This window comes from Apodemus sylvaticus, chromosome 1, assembly GCF_947179515.1.
Source record: "Apodemus sylvaticus chromosome 1, mApoSyl1.1, whole genome shotgun sequence".
In the NCBI taxonomy this organism is placed as follows: Eukaryota; Metazoa; Chordata; class Mammalia; order Rodentia; family Muridae; genus Apodemus; species Apodemus sylvaticus.
This window is the reverse complement of record NC_067472.1, coordinates 169,745,221-169,770,444: the sequence shown is the minus strand read 5'-3', so window position 1 is coordinate 169,770,444 and position 25,224 is coordinate 169,745,221. Positions and strand designations below refer to the sequence as shown.

Sequence of the window (25,224 nt, the reverse complement as noted above, 5' to 3'; positions counted from 1 at the left end):
GACAGGAAAATGCCACTCCAGAAGCAGCCCCAGGCCACGGTGACAGGGAAATGCCACTCCAGAAGCAGCCCCAGAACACTGGCAATGTTCTCCAGTGCTCAGCCCCTGCTTCTGCATCTCAGCGCGGCTAATAAAGCCTCCTCTGTCTTGGTGGAGTCAGCCAGTGCCCACCATCCTGGGGGTAGGAGAAATGGTTCCTACATTTGGAAGAAATAAAGGACCAAAAATGTACCACAAAGAGCCAACAAGGTGCTCGGTGCTCGGTGGGTAGAGATGTTTGCTGCTAAGCCAATCCTGACGTCCTAAGGTTGATCGTCAGGAACCTGTATAGTAGAACAGGCTAGCAAACGTTGTCCTCTGACCTTCACAAGTGTACTATGACATATGCAATAAATAAATGTAACAAGAGTTTCCCAGGGCTACAGAGAAGGCTCGTGAACTAAGAACTAACAGTGCTTGTTATGCTTGCCGAGGGCAGGCTCAGTCCGCAGTTCCGCACCGCGGCTCACAACGTTCTGTTAATTTTAGTTCCAGGGGACAGGGTATGATGCCTTCTGGTGGTCCACAGACACCCACGCAGGCGAATACCCACACGAGTGAAATACATCTAAAAAGACAAAGAGGGAAGGAAAGAAAGCCAGGCCCAAGTGTGGTGGTACACACACACCTTTAATCCTAGCACTCGGGAGGCAAAGGCAGGGAGATCCCTGTGACTTCCAGGTCAGTCAAAAGTATGTAGAGAGTCCCTGTCTCAAAAAAAAGAAAGAAGGAAGGAAAGAAAGAAGGAAGGGAAGAAGAAAGGAAGGAAGGAAGGAAGGAAGGAAGGAGGGAGGGAGGGAAGGAGGGAGGGAAGGAAGGAAGGAGGGAAGGAAGGAGGGAGGGAAGGAGGGAAGGAGGGAAGCAGAGAAGAAACAAGTCATGATACTTAGTCAAACTTATGGTGAAGGTTGACTCATTATCAGGACAACATTCCTTCTCTGTAGCAATATCTCAAAGAGGAACATAACACGCCAACAAACTGTACTCAGGGCCAAGGAGACATGACCCTGAGATTATCTTACTCCTTTCCCGGCTGTGAACCTGTGATTCTCTGGGAATTTTACAAACAAGACTATAAACTTTGTGTTCTGTACAGAAATGTCTTAAGTCCCCTGTGTCACCCCGGGACCTGTGTCTTTATCAGCCTAGGAATTCATTTACTGAAAAGAGGTGGGGGAGACTCTTAAGACATGTTTGCCCAGGGCTGATGAGATAGTTTATCCAGTAAAGTGCTTACGGCGCAAGTCCCAAGACCTGGGTTCAATCCCTGGAATCCACGTGGTGGAAGGAACTGACCTCTGGAAGTTGTTCTCTGACCACAGACGCGCACTAAATAAATCTAACAAAAATGTTGGCGTAAGACACATCATGAGGATGGGATCCTCTCTTGAGAAGGCCATAGCTGCACTTACACTTGGATGTGTATGGTTTTCCTTTCGTGTCTTCCTCTATTGATGCCCATGCTTAAATCACACAATGCATACACACATATATATATATATATATGCATACTCAGGCACATACGGATTTTTGTATTTTTTAATGTCTTTTTAAAAGTTTTTATTTATTTGGGTGCGATGTGTGTGAGACTTTCAGTTTTGAATGAATAAATTTAGCAGTCAGAGTGAAAGCAGAAGGTTGAAAGCAGAAGGTTCTGGGGAGACGGCACAGTGGGTCTGCGTGCCCACCGTCGAGCCTGACTACCCAAGCCCGATTCCCACACCTGACCCGGAGGAAGAGAGATAGTTCATCAGGTAAAGTGCTTTCAGTTGACTCCTGAAAGTTATTCCCCTATCTCTGTGAGAAGCAGAGAGAGCCCCAAGTGTGTGAAGTCCGGGGTGGGGTGGAGGGCTGGTGATGGTGTGTGCAGAAAAGCATAACTTTTTCCTGGATGGTTATGGCCTGAAGACTTCTCTCCACAGAAGCAGACCAGGAAGAGATAAGCGGAATCCACGTCCTTGTGTAGTAACCCAGCTTCTCTGTTGGACTCTGTGTAAGAAACAGCGTGTTCCTACCGAGGAGCAGCATTTTCTTGAGCAGAGAACCCAGCCCTCCCAACCCCAGGTTTTCTGTGTGCCCATGTGTTTCCTAATTTCTTGGATGTCCCAGTTAGCTGTGTCCCCGGAGGCATGCTGGACATGAAGAGACCTCCATGTGCACTCCATGTTACAGATATATATTAACTAAATGACTGTAATAACTGTCTTGTTTCTGTTGTTCAACACAGGGTTTCTCTGTGTAGCCTTGGCTGCCCTGGAACTTGCTTGTAGACCAGGCTGGCTTCAAACTCAGAGATCTGCCTGCCTCTGCCTCCTGAGTGCTGGGATCAAAGGTGTGCCTTATCACTGGTTAAAAATTTGTAAAAAGCATCCTGGTTTTGAGCTTGGGGTGTGTGTGGTGTATGTATGTGGTATATGTGTGTGAGTGTGTGTGTGTGTTTCAGTTGGTAGAATTCTTGCCTTGGGTTTCATCCCACATAAATGAGGCATGGTAGAGCACACCTGTCATTTCAACACTCAAGAGGTAGAGGCAGCAGGGTCAGAAGTTCAAGGTCATCTTCAGCCACTTATAGGCTGCAAGGCCAACTTCAATTGAGTGAGACTCTGTCTCTTAAAAAAAAAGAGAGAGAGGCAGGAGTATGGCCACAGTTTTGAGGATAGCCTGTGCTACATAATGAGGCCTTATTGCAAAACAAAACTGAACAAAATCAAAAAACAGAAACATCCAGGTGTGGTGGCACACACCTTTAATCTCAGCATTTGGGAGGCTAAGCAGAGTGATCTCTGCGAGTTCAAGGCCAATCTGTTCTACCTGGTGAGTTCCAAGTCAGTCAGGACTATGAGGAGACCCTATCTCAGATCAACCAGCCTGGGTGCTGTGCCCAGATTATCAATGAATGGGGTCTCTGGGAGCCAGGATATGGTACCCACCTGAAATCCCACCACTTTGGAGGCTGTGGCAGGATAGCTATGAATTTGAGGCTAGCCTGGGCTATACAGTGCATTCTCTGGTAGTCTCAGCAACAGAGTGAGTCAGCAACCATCTCAGAACAAAACAACCAAACACAAAGAACCCAAAGGGGGGGCAGCATTCAAAAGGGGGGGGGCAGCAATGCTGCGTGGCCATTCTGCACCCCTCCCCCAAAGAAAGTCCCACCCCACAGCCAGACCAAGCCACAGTGTTAGCCAGGCCTGGCCTGCCCTGTCTGTAGTTGGTGGGCCAAAGCCAGTGATACGCACTTTTGATCCCAGCATTTGGGAGGCAGCAGTGGGAAGTTCTTTGTGATTTTTGAGGCCAGCAGGTTCTACAAAGCTAGTTCCACAACAGGCAGAGCTACATAGAAGAACCTGACTCCAAAACAAAACACCCAGGACCCTGCGGAGAAGTCCTGCCCGCAGCCAATTGCTCCACTCTGGCCTTCTCTACCAGACATGGTTTGCTACAGAATCTTCTAGCAGCACACTTAAATGACGTCATCGAGCTTGCTGTAAAAGACACAGGTCCCATAACCGTACATACCCTCTGCTGCTACCTGCCACAAGTCACTCATTCTCCTCAGGCAGTAGAGTGGCCCACCTACAAAGCTGCTAGTATGGACACCATCTGCAGATGAGTTAGCGAGTCACTCACGAAAGGCCGGCGAGTGCTGGGGCTCAGTCTCACAACACCTGGATCTTGGGGTGCCTCCTCCTAGTCCCCGTTTCCAGGGACTGGATGTATATATATACACTCTTACAGTCTTTGCAATTAACAGGCAGGAAGTAGGTTTGACTCACTGTACAGGAGACTCAAGAAGGAAGTGGGGGCTCGTGAGCTGGTTCAGCAGGTAGAGGTATTTATGGCAAAGCATCATCTCATCGTCTCTTAGTTTGACTTCTGGGACCCACATGATAAAGAGAACTGAATCCTTTGACCTCCACATGGGGTCTGTGGCAGGTACACACTCGCTCACACAAATAATATTTTCATTTTTGGAAGAGGTTATCACTATGCAAACAGACTGGCTTCAAACTCTGAGATCTGCCTGCCTCCTGAGTTCTGGGATCAAAGATGCACACCACTGCCGGGTGTGGCGACACACACCTTTAAACCCAGCACTTTGTGGGCAGAGCTTGAGGCTAGCCTAGTCTACAAAGCAAGTCCAGGACAGTCAGGGCTGTTACACAGAGAAACACTGTCTCGGAAAAACAACCAACCAAAAAAACAAAGATGTGTATCACCATAGCAGGCTTCGTTTGAAACAGTGTCTCTTTTGGCCTTGAATGGCTGATCCTACCTCCCAAGAGCTGGAATCACAACTGCTCACCCTTGACGTCTGAGGAACACAGAGGTAAGCCCTTTGTCATGGAGTTACAACCCAGTTCCTCAATGTCAGATTCTAGGAAGGCACTGCACCTTTAAGGCACATCACTAGCTCTTTAGTTTTAGTCTAAGAGGATCTGTGTCTCTCAGACTAGTCTCTGACTTCTGACAATCCTCCTGCCTCAGCTCAGCCTCCCTGGCAGCTGGATTATTGCCAATGTCTACATGTGATTGGAGCCGAATATTAGTTGCCAAATGAAAACAGGTGCCTTCAACTAAAGGTCCAAATGGGTTTTGTGTCACCTGGAGTCTCAGCATCCGGGTGAGGTGGGGAGACAGTTGCCCATCTGCGGCCAACCTGCTCTACACAGAGCTCCAGACCATCTAGGGACACACAGCAAGACCCTGTGAGGACACTTCCACACGGGGAGGAGGTGCCAGGTGTGGCTGGCACTGGGTTTGACAATCCAGAGCGCAGTAGGGAAACTGCTGGGCTCTGATTCCTCAGCTGTGCGAAGGCTCAAGACCACAACCTCCACTCTGCAGATGACAAAACTGCTTAAGGGTCGTCAGGGGTCTTTCTTTTCTCAGGTCCTCTCCCAGACTCTGAAACTTTGAAAGGCGAAGAGCCAGTCACCCCTGGGAGGAAACAAGGGAGCTGGGCTGTTGTTGTAAACACAGCCCCACCCGGAACGGAAGCACCTGCGGCTGGAGGGGCCCCACCTCTCAACAATTGGCTTCAGATTCCTCAGGGTCCCTGTCCCCTGTAGCTCTGGGGCTAGTCCCTCCTCTGCTTCTGTCTCCACTCCTGGGTGGCTGGCAGGCGCCCAGCTTGGGCGGTGCCCCCCTGACCGGTCCCTGCCCCTTCCTGCTGGCTTTGATGCAGGCCCACTTCCTTTGACAGGAACCCCCTCCCTCAGCAGCCTGGTAAAAGGCAGAAGGCCGTGGTGAAGCAGTGCCTTCCGCAGCATCTCTTGCAGAGGACTCTTTCTCAAGGCCCTGTCTCCCAACCCTTGTACCAGTGCTGTGCTTCAGACCCTGGTACAGGCCTGGGGGACAGGGACTTGGGGACCCCAGCAGCGACAACTCCAGCCAAGGGACTTTTCCCCAGGTCTGTCCCCTTCCCACACACAGGGGGTACCTTGGGTCCTTTCCTGAGTGTTCCCATCACTCCCACATCCATCCCCACCAACCTGGTGCCTCCTTCCCATCTCCCATTTCTAAAGGGTCCCTCTCCTTGTTGGCCCTGTCCCTGGACATACGCCCCATGGGAGGCAGTGGCTACAGGGTCAAGAAGCAGACTGTGACGCTCAAGTTGGAGAACTTGCCCCTTCCTGGGTGTCTCCACCTGCAAGGTGAGTGTGGGACCCTGCTCACTCTTGAGCTGTGGGAAGCCCAGGGGCCCAGACGGCTCCCAGGGGCACTGAAGAGTTAGAGCTAAACGGAGGTCAGGGGCTCCACCCTTGCTTCCTCCCAGGAGGCAGGGCAGAACAGGGGCCTGCTGCACCAGGTAACCGACCACGTCTGCTTGGTCACCGGAGCCCACGGGAATGAAAGCAGCAGACGGGTCCAGCTCAGGAAACCCTCAGGTCAAAGCCCTGGCAAGCTCCCCTCTGGGCCAGGACACAAAAGACTCCAAGCCTGGTCTGTAAGTTGGAAAATAACTTTATTTGTTCTAGGGCACGGGCCAGAGTCCCTTAGAACTTCTGAAACTGCTTCTTGGTGCCAGCAGCCTTGGTGACCTTGAGCACATTGAATCGAACAGTCTTGCTCAGGGGTCTGCACTCCCCAACGGTGACAATGTCGCCGATCTGTACGTCCCTGTGGGGTTAGACAAGGTAGTCTTCAGGAGGGGTCTCCCCAATACCTTCACTCACAGACAGGCTGAGGGTGCCTCCTCTGCTCCACCCAACCAGCCGCCATCTATGTGGTTGTGAAGACTGACCCAAACTATAGCTTCTAGTTCCCTGCCTTTCCCAGCAGGCTGCACTGCTCTGCCCACAGGACACCCCTGTGTTCTAAAGACACCTGCACTTCCATTACCTCTCCACATCTGAGGCCCTTCCTGACACGGGTGCCCTCCAGCCTTGCCAGTGACTCTTGTCTGGAGTTAATATCCCACCCTATCAGAGAACCGTGATCACCTGAAACAGGGGGACAGGTGCACAGACATGTTCTTGTGCCGCTTCTCGAAGCGGTTGTATTTCCGGATGTAGTGGAGGTAGTCCCGGCGGATGACGATGGTCCTCTGCATCTTCATCTTCGTCACAACGCCTGGAGGGGAGTAGGGGGTGTTAGCAGGTAGGAGTCGGGGTGAATACGGCTCCCAAGAAGGCTCACTATGGCATCAGCTTTGCCAAGCGGCTGTCTCAGCAGAGCCCTGAGGACATCTGAAGACCATCGTGAGAACGGACATCACTTGCCAGCACCCATGGGCTCAGGAACTCAGAACCACCCTCTTAACCTCTCACTCACCAGACAGGATCCGACCCCGGATGGAGACATTACCAGTGAAGGGGCATTTCTTGTCTATGTAGGTGCCCTCGATGGCCTGTAAAGATAAGAAAGTGTGGTTTTGCACAACCACTTCCTAAACAGAACCAAGGATGAAGCCCCAGGGACCCAAACTACAATTCCCAGGGGCCCACGGGCAGCCACTCTGAAAAGGGCGGGGTGGCCATACTCCCACACGTGCAGGGCTGCAGGAATCTCATCTGCTGGAGGGTCCTGTACCTCTTTGGGCGTCTTGAAGCCTAGACCGATGTTTTTGTAATACCGAGGGAGTTTTTCCTTGCCGGTTTCTCCCAGCAAAACACGCTTCTTGTTTTGGAAGATTGTAGGCTGCTTTTGGTAAGCACGCTCCGTCTGTAGGGATGGATAGTTTGGTGAGATGACAGGTCAAGTTCAAAGATAAAAGAAATAATGTTTCTTCCTTCCAAAATTCTACAGTATTTGCCCCAAACGCCAAAACTGGCGGGCCGGCGCTCCACAACCACCCCAAATCTAGCTTGGCTTACACACCGCCTTCTATCTATCACCGCCGGAGCTTGCAGAACTCATGGCTGAGATCAGAATCAGCTTTTCAACAATACTGGGTTTCCATAACACACACATTCCCTCACTCAGGATTCACAGTGGCTGAGCCTGGCGGGCCAGATCTATCATCCTGGTGCTCGAAAGGCAGAGGCAGGGGAGCAAGTTTACGCCACGTCCAGGCTAATCGTGGCCAGAGCTGCGCCAACATTTAAAACTAGAGCAAGCGTCGGGACTGCGCCCTGCGGCAGAGACGAGCGCGCACGAGGCGCGGGTCTCTTAAACCAGCCTCCCCGGCTTTGCTGCCTCGGGACTCCGGCCCCTGAGGACGCCCTCTTCCCTCCGCAAACCATCCTCATTAAGGCCTGAGTTTTAAGGGCTAACTCCCAAAGCGCTTGAGACGCCGTTACTGTGTAGAGCTCAGGTTTCCGAACTCGGCATACGCCGGCATCCTCGCCTCAGCTAATGCGTAAGATAACGTCGACGCCAAGGAATAAGCCCCACACCGAAGCTCCGGGGGAAAACAACTAAACGCTCGAACCTGAATGTCCGCCATCTTCTCGGCAGTCGGAGAAAAGGAAAGGCAGGTCCACTCCCGGCTTCCTTATTCACCACGCGAGGTCTGGAGCGGAAGTGACGTAGGACACCTTGCGGAAGTAGGAGGTACTTCCGGCGAGAACATGCGCTTCTAGGACTGTACGTACGCCGCCATGATGGTGGAGGACTAAGGGGCGGGAAGAGGAGCCTATTATCTCGCGAGACTTCAGGAGTCCGTTGTCGAGGGTTCACCCAGGCTGGGAAACGGCAGCATGTAGTATCGCGAGAGTTGGGAGAATTCAGCAGCTGAATTCAAGTGAGGATTAAGAACCGCATGGTGGCATTCACGTTTTCCAAAGAGAAACGGTAGTGCAGAGCAGCTCTTGGACAGTGGGTGAACTGCTTGACACCAGATTAGCTGCCCTATGATGTCATGAGCAGCCAGAGTCGACTGAGTCGTCAGCTTTCTTTCATTAAAGGCTTTGGCCGTTGTTGACACTTTTGCAGCAAAGTGTCAGAACCGCGCTCAAGTAGCTCGAACCTAAGTGTTCCAGTAGACTCAAGGTTGCACGTCTCGTGTTGACGGCTTCTCGGGCTGGTGTGATGGGTCCTGATGACTTTTGGATGACTGGTCTTAGGTGACCACTCCAGGCAATGGAGGGACCCTAATTAGTTAAGCAGGAATGTAAAAGGTGGACGTTTACATGCAAGAAGTTTCAAGTATTCTCAGCCCTAGCTCTGTAGAGTGGCAAGGACAGTAAAAAGTTTATTTTCAAAATGATATTGTGAATGGTGCTGGATGCCCTTAACCACAGCACTCATGCAGGAGTCAATTGTCAAACGCTCCAGGTCAGCTAGGCGTAATAAAACCTGTCTTACGGAATGGGTCAACATGCGAAGAATTTGAGGCTAGGAAAAACCAGTAAGAATCAAACCCATATAACACGCAGTAATCTAAAACAGAAAGTGCGGCTTTGTCAACCTTAGTGCTGAAATACATAAAACACTAGTCCAGCCTAAAATTGGCCTCAATCCTTTTATAAAAGAATGTCAAAGATTGCACCTGCAGTTGGTATTTTCTGGATCAAACTGGCCACCATCCCTGTCCACTCCAATCCTGCCCGCCAGTTATTTTGAGCCTGCAGCTCACTTATAGAGAAACCCATCCAAAACAGGCTGTGTACCTGCACCCTTTGAGCAACAAAGCCTGTCCAATTATATGACCAAAGGGGCACACCAGGAGGCAGTGCATGTGACCAGCAAGGCCTGTCCTGCAGGTGTCCCTCCAAGCATGGCAGATTTATATAAACAAAACACATTCACTTAAGTCAAATAATTTATTAGCACATAGAACCCTCCAGAAAAATTGCTTTGTGGTCTGTAGGGGAAGTAGTGACAGTGCTTGTATTTGGTCAGAATCTGTGTGCACTTAAAGTCCCAGCCCAGGTGTGTAGCCCATTTTCTTAGCCGCAGCAGAATATGGTATCTGGCCAGGTGGGTGGGGCAACCCATCATTCATTTTCAACACTGAAGCTCCACGGTTTTCACTTTAGTAAAAGTGAAGCAAGTTGCCAGCTCGCTCTGAGTGTACCCTCGTCCCCCCAGGAGCAGTGCCTAAGGAACCAGGCCAGGCAGCATGAGGCACAAACAGTCTTTATTGGGTTCACACCAGCAATCCGTTGGCCTTGAGGACCTCTGTGAACTTGCAGATTTTCTTCTCCACATTCTTCTCAGCCTGTTTCCGTAGCCTCTGTGGTTTGAAAGGACAAGTGTAAGAGTGGCTGCTTCCCACCCAGGGCCTCCCTACCCCGGCGTGCAGGTTCTACCCTCACCAAGAGCTGCTTCTTCTTCCGATAGTGGATCTTGGCCTTTTCCTTCCTCTTCTCCTCCAGCGTGGCTGTCACTGCCTGGTACTTCCACCCGACCTCATGAGCCAGCCGTCCCAGGTAAGCGAACTGCAGGGGCACAAGGCTGTAAGGACAGGGAATGCGCCCCGCAGCACGGGGTGAGCTGGAGAGCCCCAAGGATTCACCCCCCACACGGGAGCCCTCCTGGCATCAGCTTAGCCTTTGGCATTATCGGCAGTGTGGCATCCGAAGACCATCGTGAGAAAAAACCCATCATCTGCCAGGCGTGAGGTCCCACAAGCCTGCTCTGTAGACTAGAGCTTACCTTTCTGGTAGGCTTCAGGCGAACAACCTTGAGGGCAGCAGGGACTACCATCCGCTTTTTCTGTTGGAGAAAGAGGGGTCAGAGACCTGCAGGGAACACCCAGCATGGAGGCCGGCGGGGCCGGCGTCTCAGCATGTGGCGTTTTCATGAGGCTCAAACAATGTAGGTAAGAGAACATCACAGACGCTGGACGCAGAGCTGTGAGGCTAGGCTCGCAAGGCTCACCTTGTCATAGGGTGGAGGGATCCCATCCAACACCTTGAGGCGTTCCAGGGCAGCCTGGCCTCTCTTGGTCTTGTGGGGCAGCATGCCTGTGGGTGTAGCAGCAGGCCTCATTAGAGGTGCTGAAACCCCCACCTGACCCCAGGAGCAGGGAGATAGGCAGCCTCAGATGGTAGTGCATGTAGGGTCATCTCACAGTCGGGCAACTCGAATGTGAGTGGGAGACATCCTCATCACAAGCTGCCAGAGTCTGCCCTGTCCTATGACACCCGCGGGACAAGCTTACCTCGCACAGTGCGCCAAAAAATGCGGCTGGGCGCTCGGAAGTGGTAGGGGCCTCGAGAGGGGTTGGTATTCATCCGCTTTCGAAGGAAGGCCAGATACTTCACTGTCAAGAGGAAGTTATGTGAGATCCTCTTGGTGACAAGGGACCTTTTTGTCCAGGTTCAAGGCAGCAAGCAACACCCCACCTGAAGACCACCACCCCAGCCCTAACTCACACTTGTTTCTGTAGAAATTTCCAGATATGTTGATGCCCTCACAGCGTACAACCACCACCTTCCGGCCTAGAGAGAGCAGAGTGGGAGAGGGTCAGGAAAAATCACTCCCAAGAAGACAGACCTCCTGCTCCAAAACCATTTCTAAGCCCGGATTCCCAAGCAAGCAGGGGCTGGCAAGTCTCAGAGCGGTGCATGGGTTGATCTCACAGTCGTGAGACTCAAACGAAAGATGGTGATTACTGCTCATCACGGACTCCCAGGTAATGGGAGGTGTGGGGTGAAAACTTACCCAGCAGTACCTGCTTGGCCACAATGGCCGCCAGGCGGCCCAGAAGATGGCCTCGGCCATCCAATACTAGAACCTGAGGAAACAGAAGGCTTATGAAGCAGTCTGACTCTTCCTATTCCAAGTTACCAACCCCTTCAGTCTTCCCCACCAGTGCCAGGATTACCCAGTGTCCCTAAGGGGCGCTATAAAACCCCCCAAAACGACGTCTGCCCAAGCACAGTATTCCTAATGTGTACACTTAATTTCTTAAACGGAACCTCATGTTACCCTACCAGGCCTCAGGTTCCAGCATAGCTGGGATTCGCTGGCACATGTGGGCACAACTATAGTGCCCGGGCTCGATATCAGTCCACTGTGGCTCCTCCGCTAGCTCAGGATGGGTGGAACCCTTCCTATAAGCAGCTCACGCGAACCCATTTAACTAAGCATTCAATGGCTGTCTGTGACTGAGCAGTGCAGAATGGTACACATCTAAATCCTGGCTAACCCTCAGGCATGGTGGCACATGCCTGTGAAGCAGCCCAAACTATGGGAACCCCATCCCACAGCTATGCTGTTTACTGATGTTAGTGGAGGACCTCTGGGGCTTCACTGAGCTAACTTTAAAGGGCAAAGCTGCAGCAATTTTAATTCCTGAGCAGCAACTTGCCAAAGCATCTAACACCAGCAGGAAAGGTGCAGTTCCACTCCTGACCAGCCTCAAACTCACGAGATTCCTGCCTCAGTCTGTTAAACAATTGGTTTTACAAGTTTGTCTCGCCAACCCAGCGGAAACATCTCAAAAGGACTACAAGACAACAGTATCAGATGTTACAGAAGTCCGGTGCCCAAAACAAGAGCCTCCATTTCGTCAGTTTCCCCACTATCTTACAAACACAACACCACGAGTGCGAGATCCGAAGCTCCCCGCAACCCAATGCCCGATCTGAAACCTGCAAAATTCCTTCCGGTGTTGGGAACGCGAGCCCCACTCCCGTCCTCCCCGGGAAAAGCGCTACGTTCTCAGCGCCTCGTACCTACATGGCCGCGGCCTGTTTATGCCCACGTTACACAATCCCCTCGCGTCAAAAATCCCCACGGCACAAGTAGAGTGGAGCTGAACCCCATTCCGTTCCCGCCTGGAACCCACCCGACCCCCACACCGCCCGGCACGCGCAGAGTCCGAACCTGCCCCTCCGCCATCTTCGGGAGCCGCCTGGGAAAGGAGGAGGTCTTGGCGCAGGGTTTCTTATCCCTTGCTGCAGGGGCGGAGGAAGTGACGCAACCGGCTCGCAACGAAGAGTTTCTGTCTTCTAATTGGTCGAAGCGGAGAGTGCGCGACCATTTGGAGGCGGGCCATTTTTATACTGTCCAATCAGAGTACCTCATGGATTGGCTCATGGCGGCCATGACTGTGCGGGGCGGGAGGTCACGTGGGTGTCCAGGAGGCTTTAGCCGTACAATGCTGTCCATCCGCGGCGTCCATATTTGGGAGGGATTGCTCTTCTCCGTTCAGCTGTCTGCGATGTGGAGCGCCATTATTCCCAACAAGTAATGGCGTTTGCAGAACACGTGGTGGCCATAAGGGGGCGAGCATAGGTCCTGGCCCGCCTTTCAGAGCTGCGTGTGTCCCTCCCCTCAACCACAAGGTGTGCTGACATTGCTGGCCTCTTCTGAGCCTAGGAGTTTCCATCTATCAGGCAGGTGGAGGTAGTCTTCCTACGTGGAGGAGTATGGGGGAACCAGGGACTTCCAGGTCCGCAGGCGCAGACGCATTCTCGTGCCTCTGTTCCCAAGACTTTGTTTGAGCTGTGAATGTGGTCTGGGCTGCTGCCCTCCCTCCCGGCTGTGCACCCAGAACCGCCCGCCACCAAAGGAAAACAGCAAAAAAGACAACAGACTGTCCAGTATCAAAGACTCGTGTTGTCCCGAAAACCTCCCTAAACAGCCCAGCCTGAGTTTATTCCTCCTGTGGGTTCTGGCACTGTTTTGCTAGCTTCTGGGGCCATGATTTTTTGGGGAATTGGGCTGTTTCTGTACTTCAGAGCACTACGGAGCATTGGCCCCAGCTGACTCTGGGCACCAATAGAACCTTTTGTCGTTGGTTTGGGTTTTTGACATCAGGTTTCTGCAATCCAGGCTGACCTTAACTTTAAGATTCCTGCCTCAGCTTCTGCAGAGTCCCATATTACATCACCAAGCACCGAAAAACCAAGGTTCTGAAAACTTAAAAGGTCCACCCATCCCTTGTCCCATCCCCAGACAGGCCCAGAAGAGCTGGTTTTAAAGAAATAACATTTATATACAAGTTAGTGGCGGCAAGGACATTGTACAGAATGGGATGAGTGGGACTGTTGAGTTCTCATGTCTCCATCCTGGGGAGGGAGCTGCGGGGGGTGGGGGTGGTGCAGAGCAGTGAGGTCTGAGAGAGGGCCAGCCTCCACCCAACTGTCCCTGTGTCCAGGCTGTGCAGCATGTCAGGTGATTCCTGCTTGGCCCCAGTATCCTCTGTAAAAGGTGATCATCTGAGAGCTGGAGTTTTTGGTCTGCACCCTTCCTCTGAGCCATGCCCCCAACCCATCCCCTCACCCCGCTTAGGTAAGGCTCAGACTTCCAAGTAACAGTAGATAACCCAGAATTCCTCATCTTTCTGCCTCTTCTCCAGAGTATGGAAAGGAGTACAAATTTGCACCGCAAAATCTGCTCCAGGGCCCTTAATCCCAGCATTTGGGAGGCAGAGGCAGGCAGACCTCTGAGTTCGAGGCCAGCCTGGTCTACAGAGTGAGTTCCAGGACAACCAGGGCTACACAGAGAAACCCTGTCTCGAAACCCCTCCCCCCCCCCCAAAAAAAGAGGTTTTACACAGACACAGGTAGATCTGAGTTCCAAGCCAGCCTGGTCTACAGAGTGAGTTCCAGGTCAGATAGGGCTGGCTACATGAGACCCCATTTCAAAACAAACAAAACATATCTTGGCCTTCAAGCTGAGTTCATGGGTAAAAGGCCTCTGCTACCACGTTTGACTACTTGAGTTCTATCCCTGGGACCAACATGGTAAAAGAGAGACCTAGCTACACACAAGTTTTCCTCTGACATATATCCAGGTGCTATGACATGCTATGCCTGCTCCCCATGAATAATTCGTTTTCAATTTATTTGGGGGTGGGGTGGATCTAGTGTAATTTCTTTAAAAAGAGGAATTACTGTCAGGTGTGGTAGTACACACCTGTGACTCTAGTACCCCAAAGGTAGAGACCGGAGGATTGCACCCACATTCCAGGCCATCCGAGCTATATAGACCCTATCTCAAAAACTAATAAATAAGTAGAGTTGGTTTACAGACATGTACCTCTGTGGCTGTGTGTTTCAGAAACAAACCCAGAAATGGGAAATCACAAAATTTAAAAACATAAATTTAAAACTTAAACATTTTAAACGATCAAATTGTTTTAATTAAGCTGTCAGGGACTCCATTTTGACTGTGTGAATCTTAAGTTCAGATAATGTGTTTCTAGTGACTGTGTTGCAGGCGCAGGTGGGAGCCAGAGTCGTCCTGTGCAGGGACCCACCCGGCCTAAGCGCCAGCCCCAGCGTTTCTGTTTTTCATAGTTACTGTGAGACAGATTTCATGAAGTTGTCCAGGCTGGCCTTAAACTCACTCAGTAGCCCAGGCTGGCCTTGAAGGGCTTTTTTGTTTGTTTGTTTGTTTTGTTTTGTTTTGTTTGTTTTTGGTTTTTTTTTTTTTTTTTTTTTTGAGACAGGGTTTCTCTGTGTAGCCCTGGCTGTCCTGGAACTCACTCTGTAGACCAGGCTGGCCCTGAACTCAGAAATCTGCCTGCCTCTGCCTCCCAAGTGCTGGGATTAAAGGTGTGTGCCACCACTGCCCAGCTGCCTTGAAGCTTTGATCCCCCTGCCTCGTCCTCCTGAATACTGAGATTCCAGGCACACAGCACCATACCCAGCAGTTGTTTTTATTTTAAGGGGTGGAGGTGACAGAAGCAACCACACAGGGCCACAGTGCAGCCGCCTTCTTCCTCTCTGTTTTCCTTAAAGTCAGTATCCTCCAGTACCAGCATCTCCAATCCAGGAGCACTGGAATTACACATGTCCATTGCCACGCCCAGACGGAGCGTCCTCTGGGTTGGGATGTAAGCCAGCGCAGCATGTGCCTAGCTTCTTCCTTGCTTGAGCTCCCAACTCTAGCACCAAGAAAGAAGAAAAGCGAAGCCATGTTCATACGGTGTCCCGTGAGCCCAGCTGTTTGGAAGACTGGAGCAGGAAGGCTCATCAAGGTATTCACGGTCAGTCTGGGCAACATACTGAGACCTCATCTGAAAAAAAGTAAGTGTCGCTTAGCCCGGTGTTTGGCTTGTTTATTTGAGACGGGACAAGAGTCACGGTGTATCTCAAAGTGGCCTTGAACTCACCTTGTAGTGGAGGGTGGCCAGACAGTTCACCAGTCCTCCTGTCTGGGCTCCCAAGGGCTGGGATTACAGGCGTAACCCCCACATGAGAGGTATTACCAGTGTAAAACACATTCTAAAATCCCGGTGCTGGCAGGGGACCCGCCTTCTGCCTTCTTCTGCCTCCTTGCTGGGTCTCAGTTCTCACAGGAGACTCTCCCTCACAAGCCTTCCCAGCGCTCCCCACAGCCTTAAGATTGAGGGAGTGGCAGAAACCCCCTGAGCTTTGTCACACTGGATGCTTAGCAAAGACTGGGCTGCCCCTGACACACACATACACACACACACACACACACACACACACCACTCCTCTGAGTCCCAGCCCCTCCTGTGAGAAAGTTAGTCAACCTCCCAAATCTCGGACTGACTCACCCCTAAGCCTGGCCATTGCAGGCTCCAGTGTAAGAGGAAGACTCACCGAGAAAGAGGAGAAAGACCCTGGCTGAGTCAGGGATGCACACGGCTCACATCCTACGGATGGGAGGGGAGGGGCACCTGAGGCCCCCACAAGGTCAGCCTCCTGCTACCCTCACCCCATGCACCCACCCACTCCGTCCAACCACCCTGGACTCTAGGCTCACCCCAGGGCGGAGCTCCACCCTCCTCCTCGCCCTTTGCCAGCGAACGCCCCAGGCAGCTGCCAGCAGCACCAGCGTGAGAGGCAGCAGCAGCAGCAGGAGCGACAGCTGCCCAGACCGTGGCTCTGGAAGCTCGGTGGCTTCGAGGGCTACAGGACTCCTCGGGGGCAGCGGGGTGGAGGGGTCTGGGGAGAGAGAACCAGGTAACTGAGGGGCTCATCAGAGCAAACAGGGAAAGTCCTGGAGAACTACGGGTGATGGCGCATGAGGAGCCTACAAACACCAGAACTAAACCCGGGGCGTAAGGTAGGCCTGGCAGACCGTGCCTTTAACAGCCAGCGCTTAGGAAGCAGAAGCAGACAGAGCTCTGTGAACTTGAGGCTAGCCTGGTCTGCATAATAAGTTCTAGGACTGACGGATGTACCGTGAAACACTGTCCCCAACAGTGGGGCTAAAAAGCATGAGCATGGGTGGGCATCGTGGTCCACACCTTCAATCCCTCAACTCAGAAGGCAGAAGCAGCGGGAATCTCAGCCTGGTCAGCATAGCAAGTAACAGGCAGCCAGGACTATACAGATAGACCCTGTCTCAAAAGAACAACATCGACAACCAAGAAAAAAAAAGGAAAGAGAAAAGCTATTGAGTGTGGCTGTTAGTGCTGTTACTCAGAAACCTGTGCGTGCGCGGTTTCCATCCCTGTGGGCAGCACTGCCCTAGACAAACACACTGGACATTCCGTCTCCTTTTCAAAGATAGGTAAACTGAGGTAATAAAAAGAATGGCCTATAGATGTCCTTTCCTGGACATCTACGGCAATAGAAGGTTGCTAGACAGGAAGAGACATTTTCTTCAAAAGTGTAGCCATTGGTAAGGTTCCCTCCTACAGGCAACCTACCCAACTGGCTTAAAATATTAAAAAAAGAAAGAAGGGGCTGGAGAGATGGCTCAGTGGTTAAGAGCACTGACTGCTCTTCTGAAGGTCCTGAGTTCAAATCCCAGCAACCACATGGTGGCTCACACCCATCTGACACCCGCTTCTGGGGTGTCTGAAGACAGCTATGGTATACTTATATAATAATAAATAAATAAATCTTTAAAAAAAAAAAGAAAGAAAGAAGAGGGAGCACGTGGGAAGAGGAGGGGGTCAGGGAGACATGGCTGTACACAGGAGAGAGTCAGGGTGTGATGAAAGTTGTAGACACAGATGACATGTCGAGAGACATTGTTATACATAATTAATATATGATGATAAAAAACATGAAAAAGGGAAAGGAAGCCAGATGTGCTGGCTTCATACCTGAAATCCCAGCACTCAGGACACTGAGGCAGGAGGATTGCTTTGAGTTCAGTGTCTGCCTAACCTGCATAATGAGACCCTATCTCAAAAGAAAAGAAAAAAGGGTTGAAGTGGTGGCTCAGCAGGTAAGAACGCTGGCTGCTCTGGCTTGGGACCTGGGCCCAGCACCCACTGCTGGTTCACAGGGTAGCTGTGACCCCACATCCAGAGGATCTGATGCCCTCTTCTGGCCTCTTCGGGGCACGGGTCGCGCATTCAGTGCACTGCGGGCATGTAGATAACGGTAGCACTCACACATAAAGATAAATCTTTTTAAAAAAGAAGAAAAACTAAGGGAGGAAGAGCACGTCTTAAGCCCCAGCTGGTGGGAACAGAAGCCTCGGGGCACGCAGTGAGGCAGGCTGTGGGCTGGGAGCCCAGCGGCCCCGGTGGTCCCGGGGTGCTGGGCTCGGGGGCTCTGTTACCCGGCTGGCACTGCACCTCCAGGCACCGGGAGAAGTTCTGGCAGGCCTTCCCGATACAGGGCTTCAGAGCAGACAGCTGTGCGCATGTGTCCTGCAGCAGGTGGGAGATGTTGGTCTGCACAAAGCGAAGGCACTCTGGTAGGGGCTGGGAGAAGGGAGCGACGGGTCGTCACCATGCCACACCAGTGTCACCACCAACCCAGGGCCCTGACCTGTGGAGGTCACAGAGCCAATATGCCCAGGCCTCAGACTCCAGGGTTCTCCAGTTGTTAGGGGAGAGAGAACACCTTAGTAGCCACCTACTTCGGCTATTGAGGCACAGCCCCAGTAACAGGATCCCAAGGGGACCCCAGGGTTTGGAGGTTCCAGCTCTCCCTCCGTGGTATGCTGTGGAAAAATGAACTCCCCCTAAAAGTACTAGCAGAGCTGTTTTCAAGGCCTGGGGAGGGGCTTGGCTCTCTTCATTTGTTACCAAGTTTTAATGCTAACCTGGAAGGTACACGAGGTGACAAAATGTATCTCTGTATTGACAGCCTCCAGAAGCTTTTGCATTTTAGAGCCTGCCACGGCCTTCAGTTGCTCTATCCAGCGATGGGCCAGGAAGAGGCTCCACAAGGCCTTGCAGTGGTTCTCCTGCAGATCAAGAAGAGCCCAGGCCAGATCTCAGGGAGAAGGGGCGGGGCCAGATGACAAGGGGTGGGGCAGGCCAGGGGACAGAAGGAAGGAGAGTGGGGCCAGATGACTTAGGGATGGGGCTCGGTGTCTGAAGAAAATGGGCATGGCCAGATGCTAAGGTAAGTTGGGAGGGGCCAGGGGACCAAAAGAGGTGTGGCCTTGCTAGAGGCCAGAAAGGGTGAGAAGGGTGGACCAGTCAGTTGTGTGACAGAGGTGGGTGGGTGGGGATCAAATGCCTGAGATGAGACAGGGCCAGATACCAAGGGAGAGAAGTGGAAGGGCTACAAGACCCCAGACGGAGGGGCGGGGCCAGGTGCCTGAGAGGGAGGGGCCTACTACACCCAAGGGAGAAAGGAACAGAGAGGCCAGTCTTGAGAGCTTGATGGGGAAATGAGCTAGGATGCTGGGTCCAGGGCCAGGATGAGGTGCGGGTGGATGGGAGAAGGCCTAGATTTTCCAGGTCTGAGGGAGCAGGAGGTGGCCCACTAGCCTTGTCCCTGAAGGGTAGCGCATCCTGAGCTGGTTCCCACCTCCATCCCAGGGCCCTCCCGACTGTGACTCACGTCCTGAAGATTGGTGGCCACAGTGACTGGGTAATCTTTAAGCAGGTAGTCAGTCTATGGGAGAAAACAAGGTGAGGCCTGGCTGAGAGCAGGGGCAAGTTACAGAGTGAGAGAAGCTGACCCTGAGACAAGGGACCAGGGCAGGACTCAATACTCACATAAAGAAGGGAGCCAGAGAGAGAGAGAAGCAAAGAGACTCACAGAGAGGCAGAGATGCACAGAGGCATCCAGAGGAGGGCCAGGGGAACATGTATCCAGAGTGGAGATAGACACCAAGACACCTAGAGAGAGACAGTGACAGATAGAACAGGGGCTCAGACAGAGACTGAGACAGAGAAGACAGTAAGAGACCGGGGGTGGGTGGGTGGGCGGGGATCCAAAGAGAGGGACGGAGACCTCACAGAGACACTGGGAGAGACAGTAGCAGAGATGCCGGGTCAGGGTCCAGCACAGTAGCCAGGCCTGGATGGGAGCCGGCTCACCAACTTGCTAATCGTCCTTTGGAAGTCAGAGGAGATGGGACTGTGGCTGAAGTAACAGTCAGGTGTCCCCCGCAGGCAAGGGCTCAGCAGCAGCAGCAGCAGCAACAGGGAGGACTACAAGGAGGTCGTGTCAGCGACTGGCTTCCATGCGGAGGCTCCCTGTGTCCTGCTTCCTTCATTAGCCGGGTGTCATCTTCCCTGTCTCTGCCTGTCCTGCACCTTGGCTGGTGTGACAAACCTGTGACCATCTTTCTCCACTTCATCCTACCTCGTCCTCTTTTTTTCTTCCAGTCAGTCCTGTCCCGTGTCTGTCTCCCCATGCCTCCATCCCCTGCCCATGTTCGTTCTCCACCCAGCTCCATCACCCCACAGGTATACGCACATTCGGGCTCCAGGCTGGCACCAGCACTGTCATCTCGGCCGGGGACCCCTCATGCCTGTGGCAGGGTCTTGGAAGTGACAGAAGGGCAGGCTTCGGACTCATACCCTGCAGCCCCTTCCCCACCCGTCCTTGTACCCCGCCCTGCCGCCCTTGATGTGGGTGCGTTTCCGCCTCCTGCTCCCCCAGGCTTCCTGCATGAGCCCCAGTGACTCTGAAAAGTCAGCTCCCCTTCTAAGAACCCCGACCGACTCCCCAGAATCCTCCCCAGGTCTCGCACCCTGCTCCCTCTGCCCGGGAGTGGGGACCTTGGGACCGCCCCTCGGGGACCTGGAAAACCATTCACCCCACGCACCAGGCTTGCCCCAGCTGGGTGTGGAAACCGAGCTGGATGACAGCCAAAGACCGAAAGTGAAAGGAAGCCTTGAGGTTGACAGTGCCAGGGGTGAGTTCGTGCCTGGGTGGGACACGCCACCTACTGGTAACAAGTGGCGCGGCCGCAGATCTCCGCTTGGGCCCTGGATGGACAGCGAAGGGACGCAACTAGGCTTTCAAGCTTCGAAGTGCACGTAGGATCCGGACAGTGTCAGAACCTCAGCTGCCTTTGTACAGGCCTTGCCTCCACCATAAGGAATGCCTTACTGGCTTCCTCTCTGATTTCCTCACTTCCTAGCCCCTCCTGCCCCCTGGGGCACAGAGCTTGAGAACCTCCAGCCTCTGGGTTCCTGTCCCTTTTAGCTTTTAGTGGGGACTGGTAATGCAGGCCTGTCACCCCAGTTATCAAGGAGCCTGAGGCAGGAGGGATGAAGGTTGAAGCTGGCCTTGTTTCAAGGCTGGCGTGAGCATTTTACTAAGACCCTGTCTCAAAAAGTAAAAAGACAGGCAGGTGCCCAGCTCAGTTGGAGAGCAGCTGTCTAGAACGCGCCAGACAGAGGCAGAGAACTAGCATGCGTGAGGCCTTCGACTCAATCCACAGTACTGCCCCACCCCTCCACAAAAGGTGGCCGCGTACAACTGCAGCCTTTGACTCTGCGCTCTCCTAACCCCTTCCTGCGAACCTCATGCTATCCGACACTAGCCATCCGTGAGTGTGTGTCTGAGGTGGGCATTTGCTTGCTGGGGGGGACCTTTGCATGAGCTGTTTCCTCGGCGTGGAATACCTCCCTCCCTCCAGATCCCTGGGTTCTCCCCACCAGGAGTCCTTCCTTAAACATGCAGCAGAGGCCTGGTGCTGCCTTCCCCAATGGCACCCCTTGCAGAAAGACTTACCCTGCTCCGCCCTTATCACCATTCAACACAGCCCGCGGGCTCCTTATCTGCCCCATTGTCTCTGCTCTGTTAGTGGCCGTTTCTATCCAGCGAAGTCCCTGCACCCAGAGCAGTGACTGGCGTAAGCAGCGGCTGCACAGGACTTCACCCGATGAATGTATCCTCAGCTCACCGCTGCGGTGTAGCACAGGTTGTGTCTGGGCTTTGGTTTTGGTTCCTAGGAGAGAAATCCTTGGGATTTTCCAGGTATGGGGAGTGCCCTTGTTCATCAGGGCTGGCACCTGGCCTGCACCCGAGTTCACATAGAGGCAATTCAGAAAGGACCTGGTTGTGCTTGAAAGACCAAGAACGGAAGAACATGGTATGTTGGTGGCAGGTGGACCAGGACTTCAAGGTTAACCTTGGCTACATATAAGACCCTGTGTCATATGATAGGCAGGAAATGGTGATGCTACTTTTAATGCCAACACTTAGGAGAGGCAGAGGCAGATGGCTCTTCTCTGTGAGTCACAGGTTGCTTGATCTTGGATTTAGGGTCAATTTAGATAATGTATGGAGATCTCATCTTAAGATCCCGAGGCTGTAGATACCACAGTGCTTGGCTAGCAGGAAACCCTGGATTCCATCTCCAGCATGGCAGAAAACAGACTAGGTAGAGCACCCCTGTAACCCAGGCAAAATCATCTTTCATTATGAGATTGAAGCCAGCCAAGATCACATTAGATTTTTTTTGTTTGGTTTTTGAGACAGGGTTTCTCTGTGTAGCCCTGGCTGTCCTGGAACTCACTCTGTAGACCAGGCTGGCCTCAAACTCAGAAATCCCCCTGCCTCTGGCTTCTGAGTGCTGGGATTGATTAAAGGCATGTGCCACCACTGCCTGGTTATATTAGATTTTGTCTTCCAAAACAATCCTCAGCTCCAATTTGCCCATCTATGTTCCTCTGTGCTTTGCACCCACTGCTGTTGCAGACTGTGGGATGCATAGGCCATTGAGCTGCTTTTTCTAGCACTTTGGGGAATCTGTCACATCCAGTCTACAGGTCTTTGTCACCGTGAGAACCAGCCCTTTGTCCTCTATAACCTGAAGGCTACCCTAAACTGGGAGATGAATTAGTAAATTGGACAAAAATACAAAGTATGTTCCTTCTGTGCAGTTCTGGGGATTGAACCCAGCACTTCCCACATGACAGGCAGATGCTCTGCTGTTGAGCTGTGTCCTGGACTCTGGCTGGCTCTCGGCAGGGCTCTGCTGCCTGTGCCTTTTCTGCAGATCCCATGTCTGCTCTGGAAGCTCTGGCATGCTTGTTAGCTTTGCTTCAGCCGATGACTGCACTCACTGCTAGGTGAAGCCCAGCGCTTGGGGATGGGTGTGAGGGAAGCGGCCTGTACTGCGTTGACTGACTATATCCTAACTTTTCCACGTGTTCCTTCACACTGCTGGCATCTTCAGATGGAGTGTCAGTGGAGCCATACATCGGGCCTGGTATCTCAGCACTTGAAGGCTGGGGCAGGAGAATCACAGTAAGCTGTGGAACACCTTGGGAAGGTGAGCTCCAATTCAGCCAGGCTTAGTCAGACTCTCTCTTTCTGAGTCTCGCTGAGTAGACTCTGTAGTCCAGGCCGGGAACAAGATACAGGAACACAGCTGCGCTAACACTCGGGCTCACCTGCCCCGCATCTGCCACCTCAGCCAGCAAGCCTCCTCTCAAAAGCTTGAGAGTGTGGGACAGGAAAAATGATTGAGATTAAAGTATGTCCTAGGGCCGGGCAGTGGTGGCGCACGCCTTTAGTCCCAGCCCTTTCCAGCCTGGTCTACAGAGTGAGTTCCAGGACAGCCAGGGCTACACAGAGAAACCCTGTCTCGAGAAACCAAAAAAAAAAAAAAAAAAAAAAAAGTATGTCCTAGGACCCACAGTGGGTGCTGCTCCATGGCGTCCAGTACTCTCTTCTGACCTCATGCATCCATACCCATTACATAATTAAAATAAAAACATGGGACTAGAGTGATGGCTCAGAGGTTAAAGCAGTGGCTACTCTTCCAGAGGACCTGAGTTCAAATCCTAGCACTCAAAAGGCAGGTCACGAGTGTTGGTAACTCCAGGGAATCTGACACCCTCATACGTAAATATAGATCACTAAAGGAAAAAGAAAAAAGAAAAAACCACACTATCCTAGCTAGTCGACCCCACCCCATCTCCTTGACACAGTGCTTCTCTGTGTAGCCCTAGCTATCCTGTAACTTGATCTGTAGACGAGGCTCGCTTTGATCTCTAGAGACCCTGCCACCACTGCCCCGGCTGTGCTGACTAGTTTTATCTTTATTTGGCACAAACTACAGTCACAAACTATAGGGGAACGCTATTGTCAAATGGCCTTCATAAGCTGGGCTGCAGGCAAGCCTGTACGGCATTTTCTTGGCCACATAGGTCATATCCATGGTGAATGGTGTCACCCTGGGCTGGGGGTCATGGGTGCTCTAAGCAGGCTGAGGAAGCCACTGGGAGCAAGCCAGTGAGCAGCACTGCCCCTGCTTCCAGGCTCCTGCCAGGTTTGAGTTCCTACCTTGGCTTTCCTCAGCAGACTGTGATTTGGAATGTGTAAGCTGAATAAACTCTCCCCTCCCCCAGTTGCTTCTGATCATGGTGCGTCATTCATCACAGCAGCCGTGATGCTAACACACACACCAGCACATAATCAGGGGCACTGGGGAGAGGCTCTGTTGTCTCTAAAAAGCTGTCATGCCATTATCATGCCAAGAAGGCCTCACAAGTGCCAAGCAGATGGGCCCTCCCAGCTTTAACAGCCATGTGCTGGAACCTTTATTCTTGGCAAGTGACAGTCTGTGATAATCAGTTACAGCTCAGAAGGATAAATTGATCCTGATGGTTCAAGCCTGTTATCCCAGTGAGAGGATCAGGAATGCAAGGTCATCTCTGTCGCCATAGCCATAGGAAGTTCTAGACCAACCAGGGACACACACACACACAGACACACAAACTGTGGTTCTGGAAACCAAACCAAGCAAAGAAACCAACCCCCAACAAACAGAACACCAAACCATAACATAAGAAAATGGACTAAGACAGCCTCCATCAGCCCAGTTCCCTGGGCGACATTAATGAGCAGAACAGGGAGAGGGAGGGGGAAGGAGGGAGGGAGGAGGGGGAAGGAGGGAGGGAGGAGGGGGAGGGGGGAAGGGGAAGGAGAGAGGGCCTTGACAGTATGCAGTGAGTCAAGCCTCTGGCAGAGCTGGTTACTGCAAACGTCTAGGCCATTCTGACAGCCCTTCTCTGACTTATCTTGCCTGCGGCCTTCATGTTCAGCCTGGGTGAGCAGACACTCTGTTTTGTTTTGTGACCTCGCATGGTAAAACAGACTTGGCAGAGAAGATTAAGGAAGAGCACAGGGTGGCCGTGTCTAATTACATGTCTAATCCCAGGTGGATCACAAGAATTCCAGATCAGGGGTGAGATGGCTCAGCTGATAAAATAGGTTCTGACCACCAAGCATAAACACCCAAGTTGATCCCATGACCCAACATGGTGAAGGAGAGAACTGATCCCGAAAGTTGTTCTCTTGACTTTTGTTCATGCCCACATACATACACACCAAAAAATCCAAAACAAACAAACAAAAAAGCAAAAAACATAAATAAAACTCCCATGAAACTTTTTTTTTTTTTTTGAGACAGGGCTTCTCCGTGTACCTGGCTGTCCTAGAACTTGCTCTATAGACCAGGCTGGCTTCAAACTCAGAGATCTGCCTGCCTCTGCCTCTGAGTGCTAGGCTTAAAGGCGTGCGCCCTGGCCACCGCTGCTCAGCTTGGTTTTGCTTTGGTTTTTTTTGGTTTTTCGAGACAGGGTTTCTCTGTGTAGCTCTGGCTGTCCTGGAACTCACTCTGTAGACCAGGCTGGCCTTGAACTCAGAAATCCGCCTGCCTCTGCCTCCCAGAGTGCTGGGATTACAGGTGTGTGCCACCACT

General features: G+C 52.3%; 3 protein-coding genes, 2 long non-coding RNA genes and 5 other non-coding genes across 21 annotated transcripts; 2 read left to right on the top strand and 8 right to left on the bottom strand.

Moving 5' to 3' along the window:
* Positions 1-1,659: 1,659 nt before the first annotated feature.
* Positions 1,660-2,240, top strand: LOC127669533 (uncharacterized). Its single transcript, XR_007974384.1, has 2 exons — positions 1,660-1,793; positions 1,962-2,240. It is a non-coding gene; the product is annotated as an uncharacterized LOC127669533 (long non-coding RNA).
* A 3,155-nt stretch (positions 2,241-5,395) lies between these two features.
* LOC127669522 (uncharacterized) lies at positions 5,396-6,616 on the top strand. The gene is made up of 2 exons (XR_007974381.1): positions 5,396-5,452; positions 5,568-6,616. It is a non-coding gene; the product is annotated as an uncharacterized LOC127669522 (long non-coding RNA).
* On the bottom strand, positions 5,989-8,031 carry Rps11 (ribosomal protein S11). The gene is made up of 5 exons (XM_052163541.1): positions 7,916-8,031; positions 7,075-7,206; positions 6,817-6,892; positions 6,486-6,615; positions 5,989-6,162 (listed from the first exon to the last, which is right to left on the bottom strand). The coding sequence occupies exons 1-5, from the start codon at positions 7,928-7,930 to the stop codon at positions 6,039-6,041; spliced, it is 477 nt and encodes a 158-aa protein (XP_052019501.1). The 5' UTR covers positions 7,931-8,031; the 3' UTR covers positions 5,989-6,038.
* Positions 6,680-6,765, bottom strand: LOC127676513 (small nucleolar RNA SNORD35). The gene has a single exon (XR_007975986.1). It is a non-coding gene; the product is annotated as a small nucleolar RNA SNORD35 (small nucleolar RNA).
* A 1,517-nt stretch (positions 8,032-9,548) lies between the features above and the next one.
* Rpl13a (ribosomal protein L13a) lies at positions 9,549-12,378 on the bottom strand. Its single transcript, XM_052163528.1, has 8 exons — positions 12,262-12,378; positions 11,095-11,167; positions 10,806-10,871; positions 10,592-10,693; positions 10,309-10,394; positions 10,084-10,143; positions 9,744-9,866; positions 9,549-9,661 (listed from the first exon to the last, which is right to left on the bottom strand). The coding sequence occupies exons 1-8, from the start codon at positions 12,274-12,276 to the stop codon at positions 9,575-9,577; spliced, it is 612 nt and encodes a 203-aa protein (XP_052019488.1). The 5' UTR covers positions 12,277-12,378; the 3' UTR covers positions 9,549-9,574.
* On the bottom strand, positions 9,960-10,040 carry LOC127676514 (small nucleolar RNA SNORD35). Its single transcript, XR_007975987.1, has one exon. It is a non-coding gene; the product is annotated as a small nucleolar RNA SNORD35 (small nucleolar RNA).
* Positions 10,205-10,272, bottom strand: LOC127676506 (small nucleolar RNA SNORD34). Its single transcript, XR_007975983.1, has one exon. It is a non-coding gene; the product is annotated as a small nucleolar RNA SNORD34 (small nucleolar RNA).
* Positions 10,465-10,549, bottom strand: LOC127676504 (small nucleolar RNA Z195/SNORD33/SNORD32 family). Its single transcript, XR_007975981.1, has one exon. It is a non-coding gene; the product is annotated as a small nucleolar RNA Z195/SNORD33/SNORD32 family (small nucleolar RNA).
* Positions 10,980-11,062, bottom strand: LOC127676505 (small nucleolar RNA Z195/SNORD33/SNORD32 family). The gene has a single exon (XR_007975982.1). It is a non-coding gene; the product is annotated as a small nucleolar RNA Z195/SNORD33/SNORD32 family (small nucleolar RNA).
* Positions 12,379-15,027: 2,649 nt separating the features above from the next.
* Flt3lg (fms related receptor tyrosine kinase 3 ligand) lies at positions 15,028-21,206 on the bottom strand. 12 transcript variants are annotated; one of them, XM_052163467.1, is made up of 11 exons: positions 20,254-20,317; positions 19,977-20,043; positions 19,595-19,708; positions 19,113-19,166; positions 18,364-18,507; positions 17,891-18,019; positions 17,411-17,489; positions 16,117-16,298; positions 15,954-16,006; positions 15,500-15,725; positions 15,028-15,403 (listed from the first exon to the last, which is right to left on the bottom strand). In XM_052163467.1, the coding sequence occupies exons 1-9, from the start codon at positions 20,313-20,315 to the stop codon at positions 15,983-15,985; spliced, it is 855 nt and encodes a 284-aa protein (XP_052019427.1). In that variant the 5' UTR covers positions 20,316-20,317; the 3' UTR covers positions 15,028-15,403; positions 15,500-15,725; positions 15,954-15,982. The 12 variants fall into 12 exon arrangements, with proteins under 12 accessions (XP_052019427.1, XP_052019435.1, XP_052019390.1 ...); XM_052163475.1 differs by having other exon boundaries at positions 15,500-15,556; XM_052163430.1 differs by having other exon boundaries at positions 15,954-16,030; positions 20,254-20,315.
* Between the last annotated feature and the right edge of the window lie 4,018 nt (positions 21,207-25,224).

Bases quoted from the DNA above. Each gene is read 5' to 3' on its own strand.
- Rps11 (XM_052163541.1), bottom strand. The intron at 6,893-7,074 runs GTACAGGACCCT...TTATCTTTACAG, and splicing joins GCTTCAAGACGCCCAAAGAG to GCCATCGAGGGCACCTACAT. The intron at 6,616-6,816 runs GTGAGTGAGAGG...ACTCCCCTCCAG, and splicing joins CCGGGGTCGGATCCTGTCTG to GCGTTGTGACGAAGATGAAG.
- Rpl13a (XM_052163528.1), bottom strand. The intron at 10,872-11,094 runs GTAAGTTTTCAC...TGCTCTCTCTAG, and splicing joins GGCCAAGCAGGTACTGCTGG to GCCGGAAGGTGGTGGTTGTA. The intron at 9,662-9,743 runs GTGAGGGTAGAA...TTCAAACCACAG, and splicing joins GGAAGAAGAAGCAGCTCTTG to AGGCTACGGAAACAGGCTGA.
- Flt3lg (XM_052163467.1), bottom strand. From the start codon at position 20,315: ATGGTTTTCCAGGTCCCCGAGGGGCGGTCCCAAGGTCCCCACTCCCGG. The intron at 20,044-20,253 runs GTGCGAGACCTG...GTCACTTCCAAG, and splicing joins TCCCGGGCAGAGGGAGCAGG to ACCCTGCCACAGGCATGAGG. The intron at 17,490-17,890 runs GTGCAGTGCCAG...CTTTTGAGATAG, and splicing joins ACTTCTCCCGGTGCCTGGAG to GGTCTCATTATGCAGGTTAG.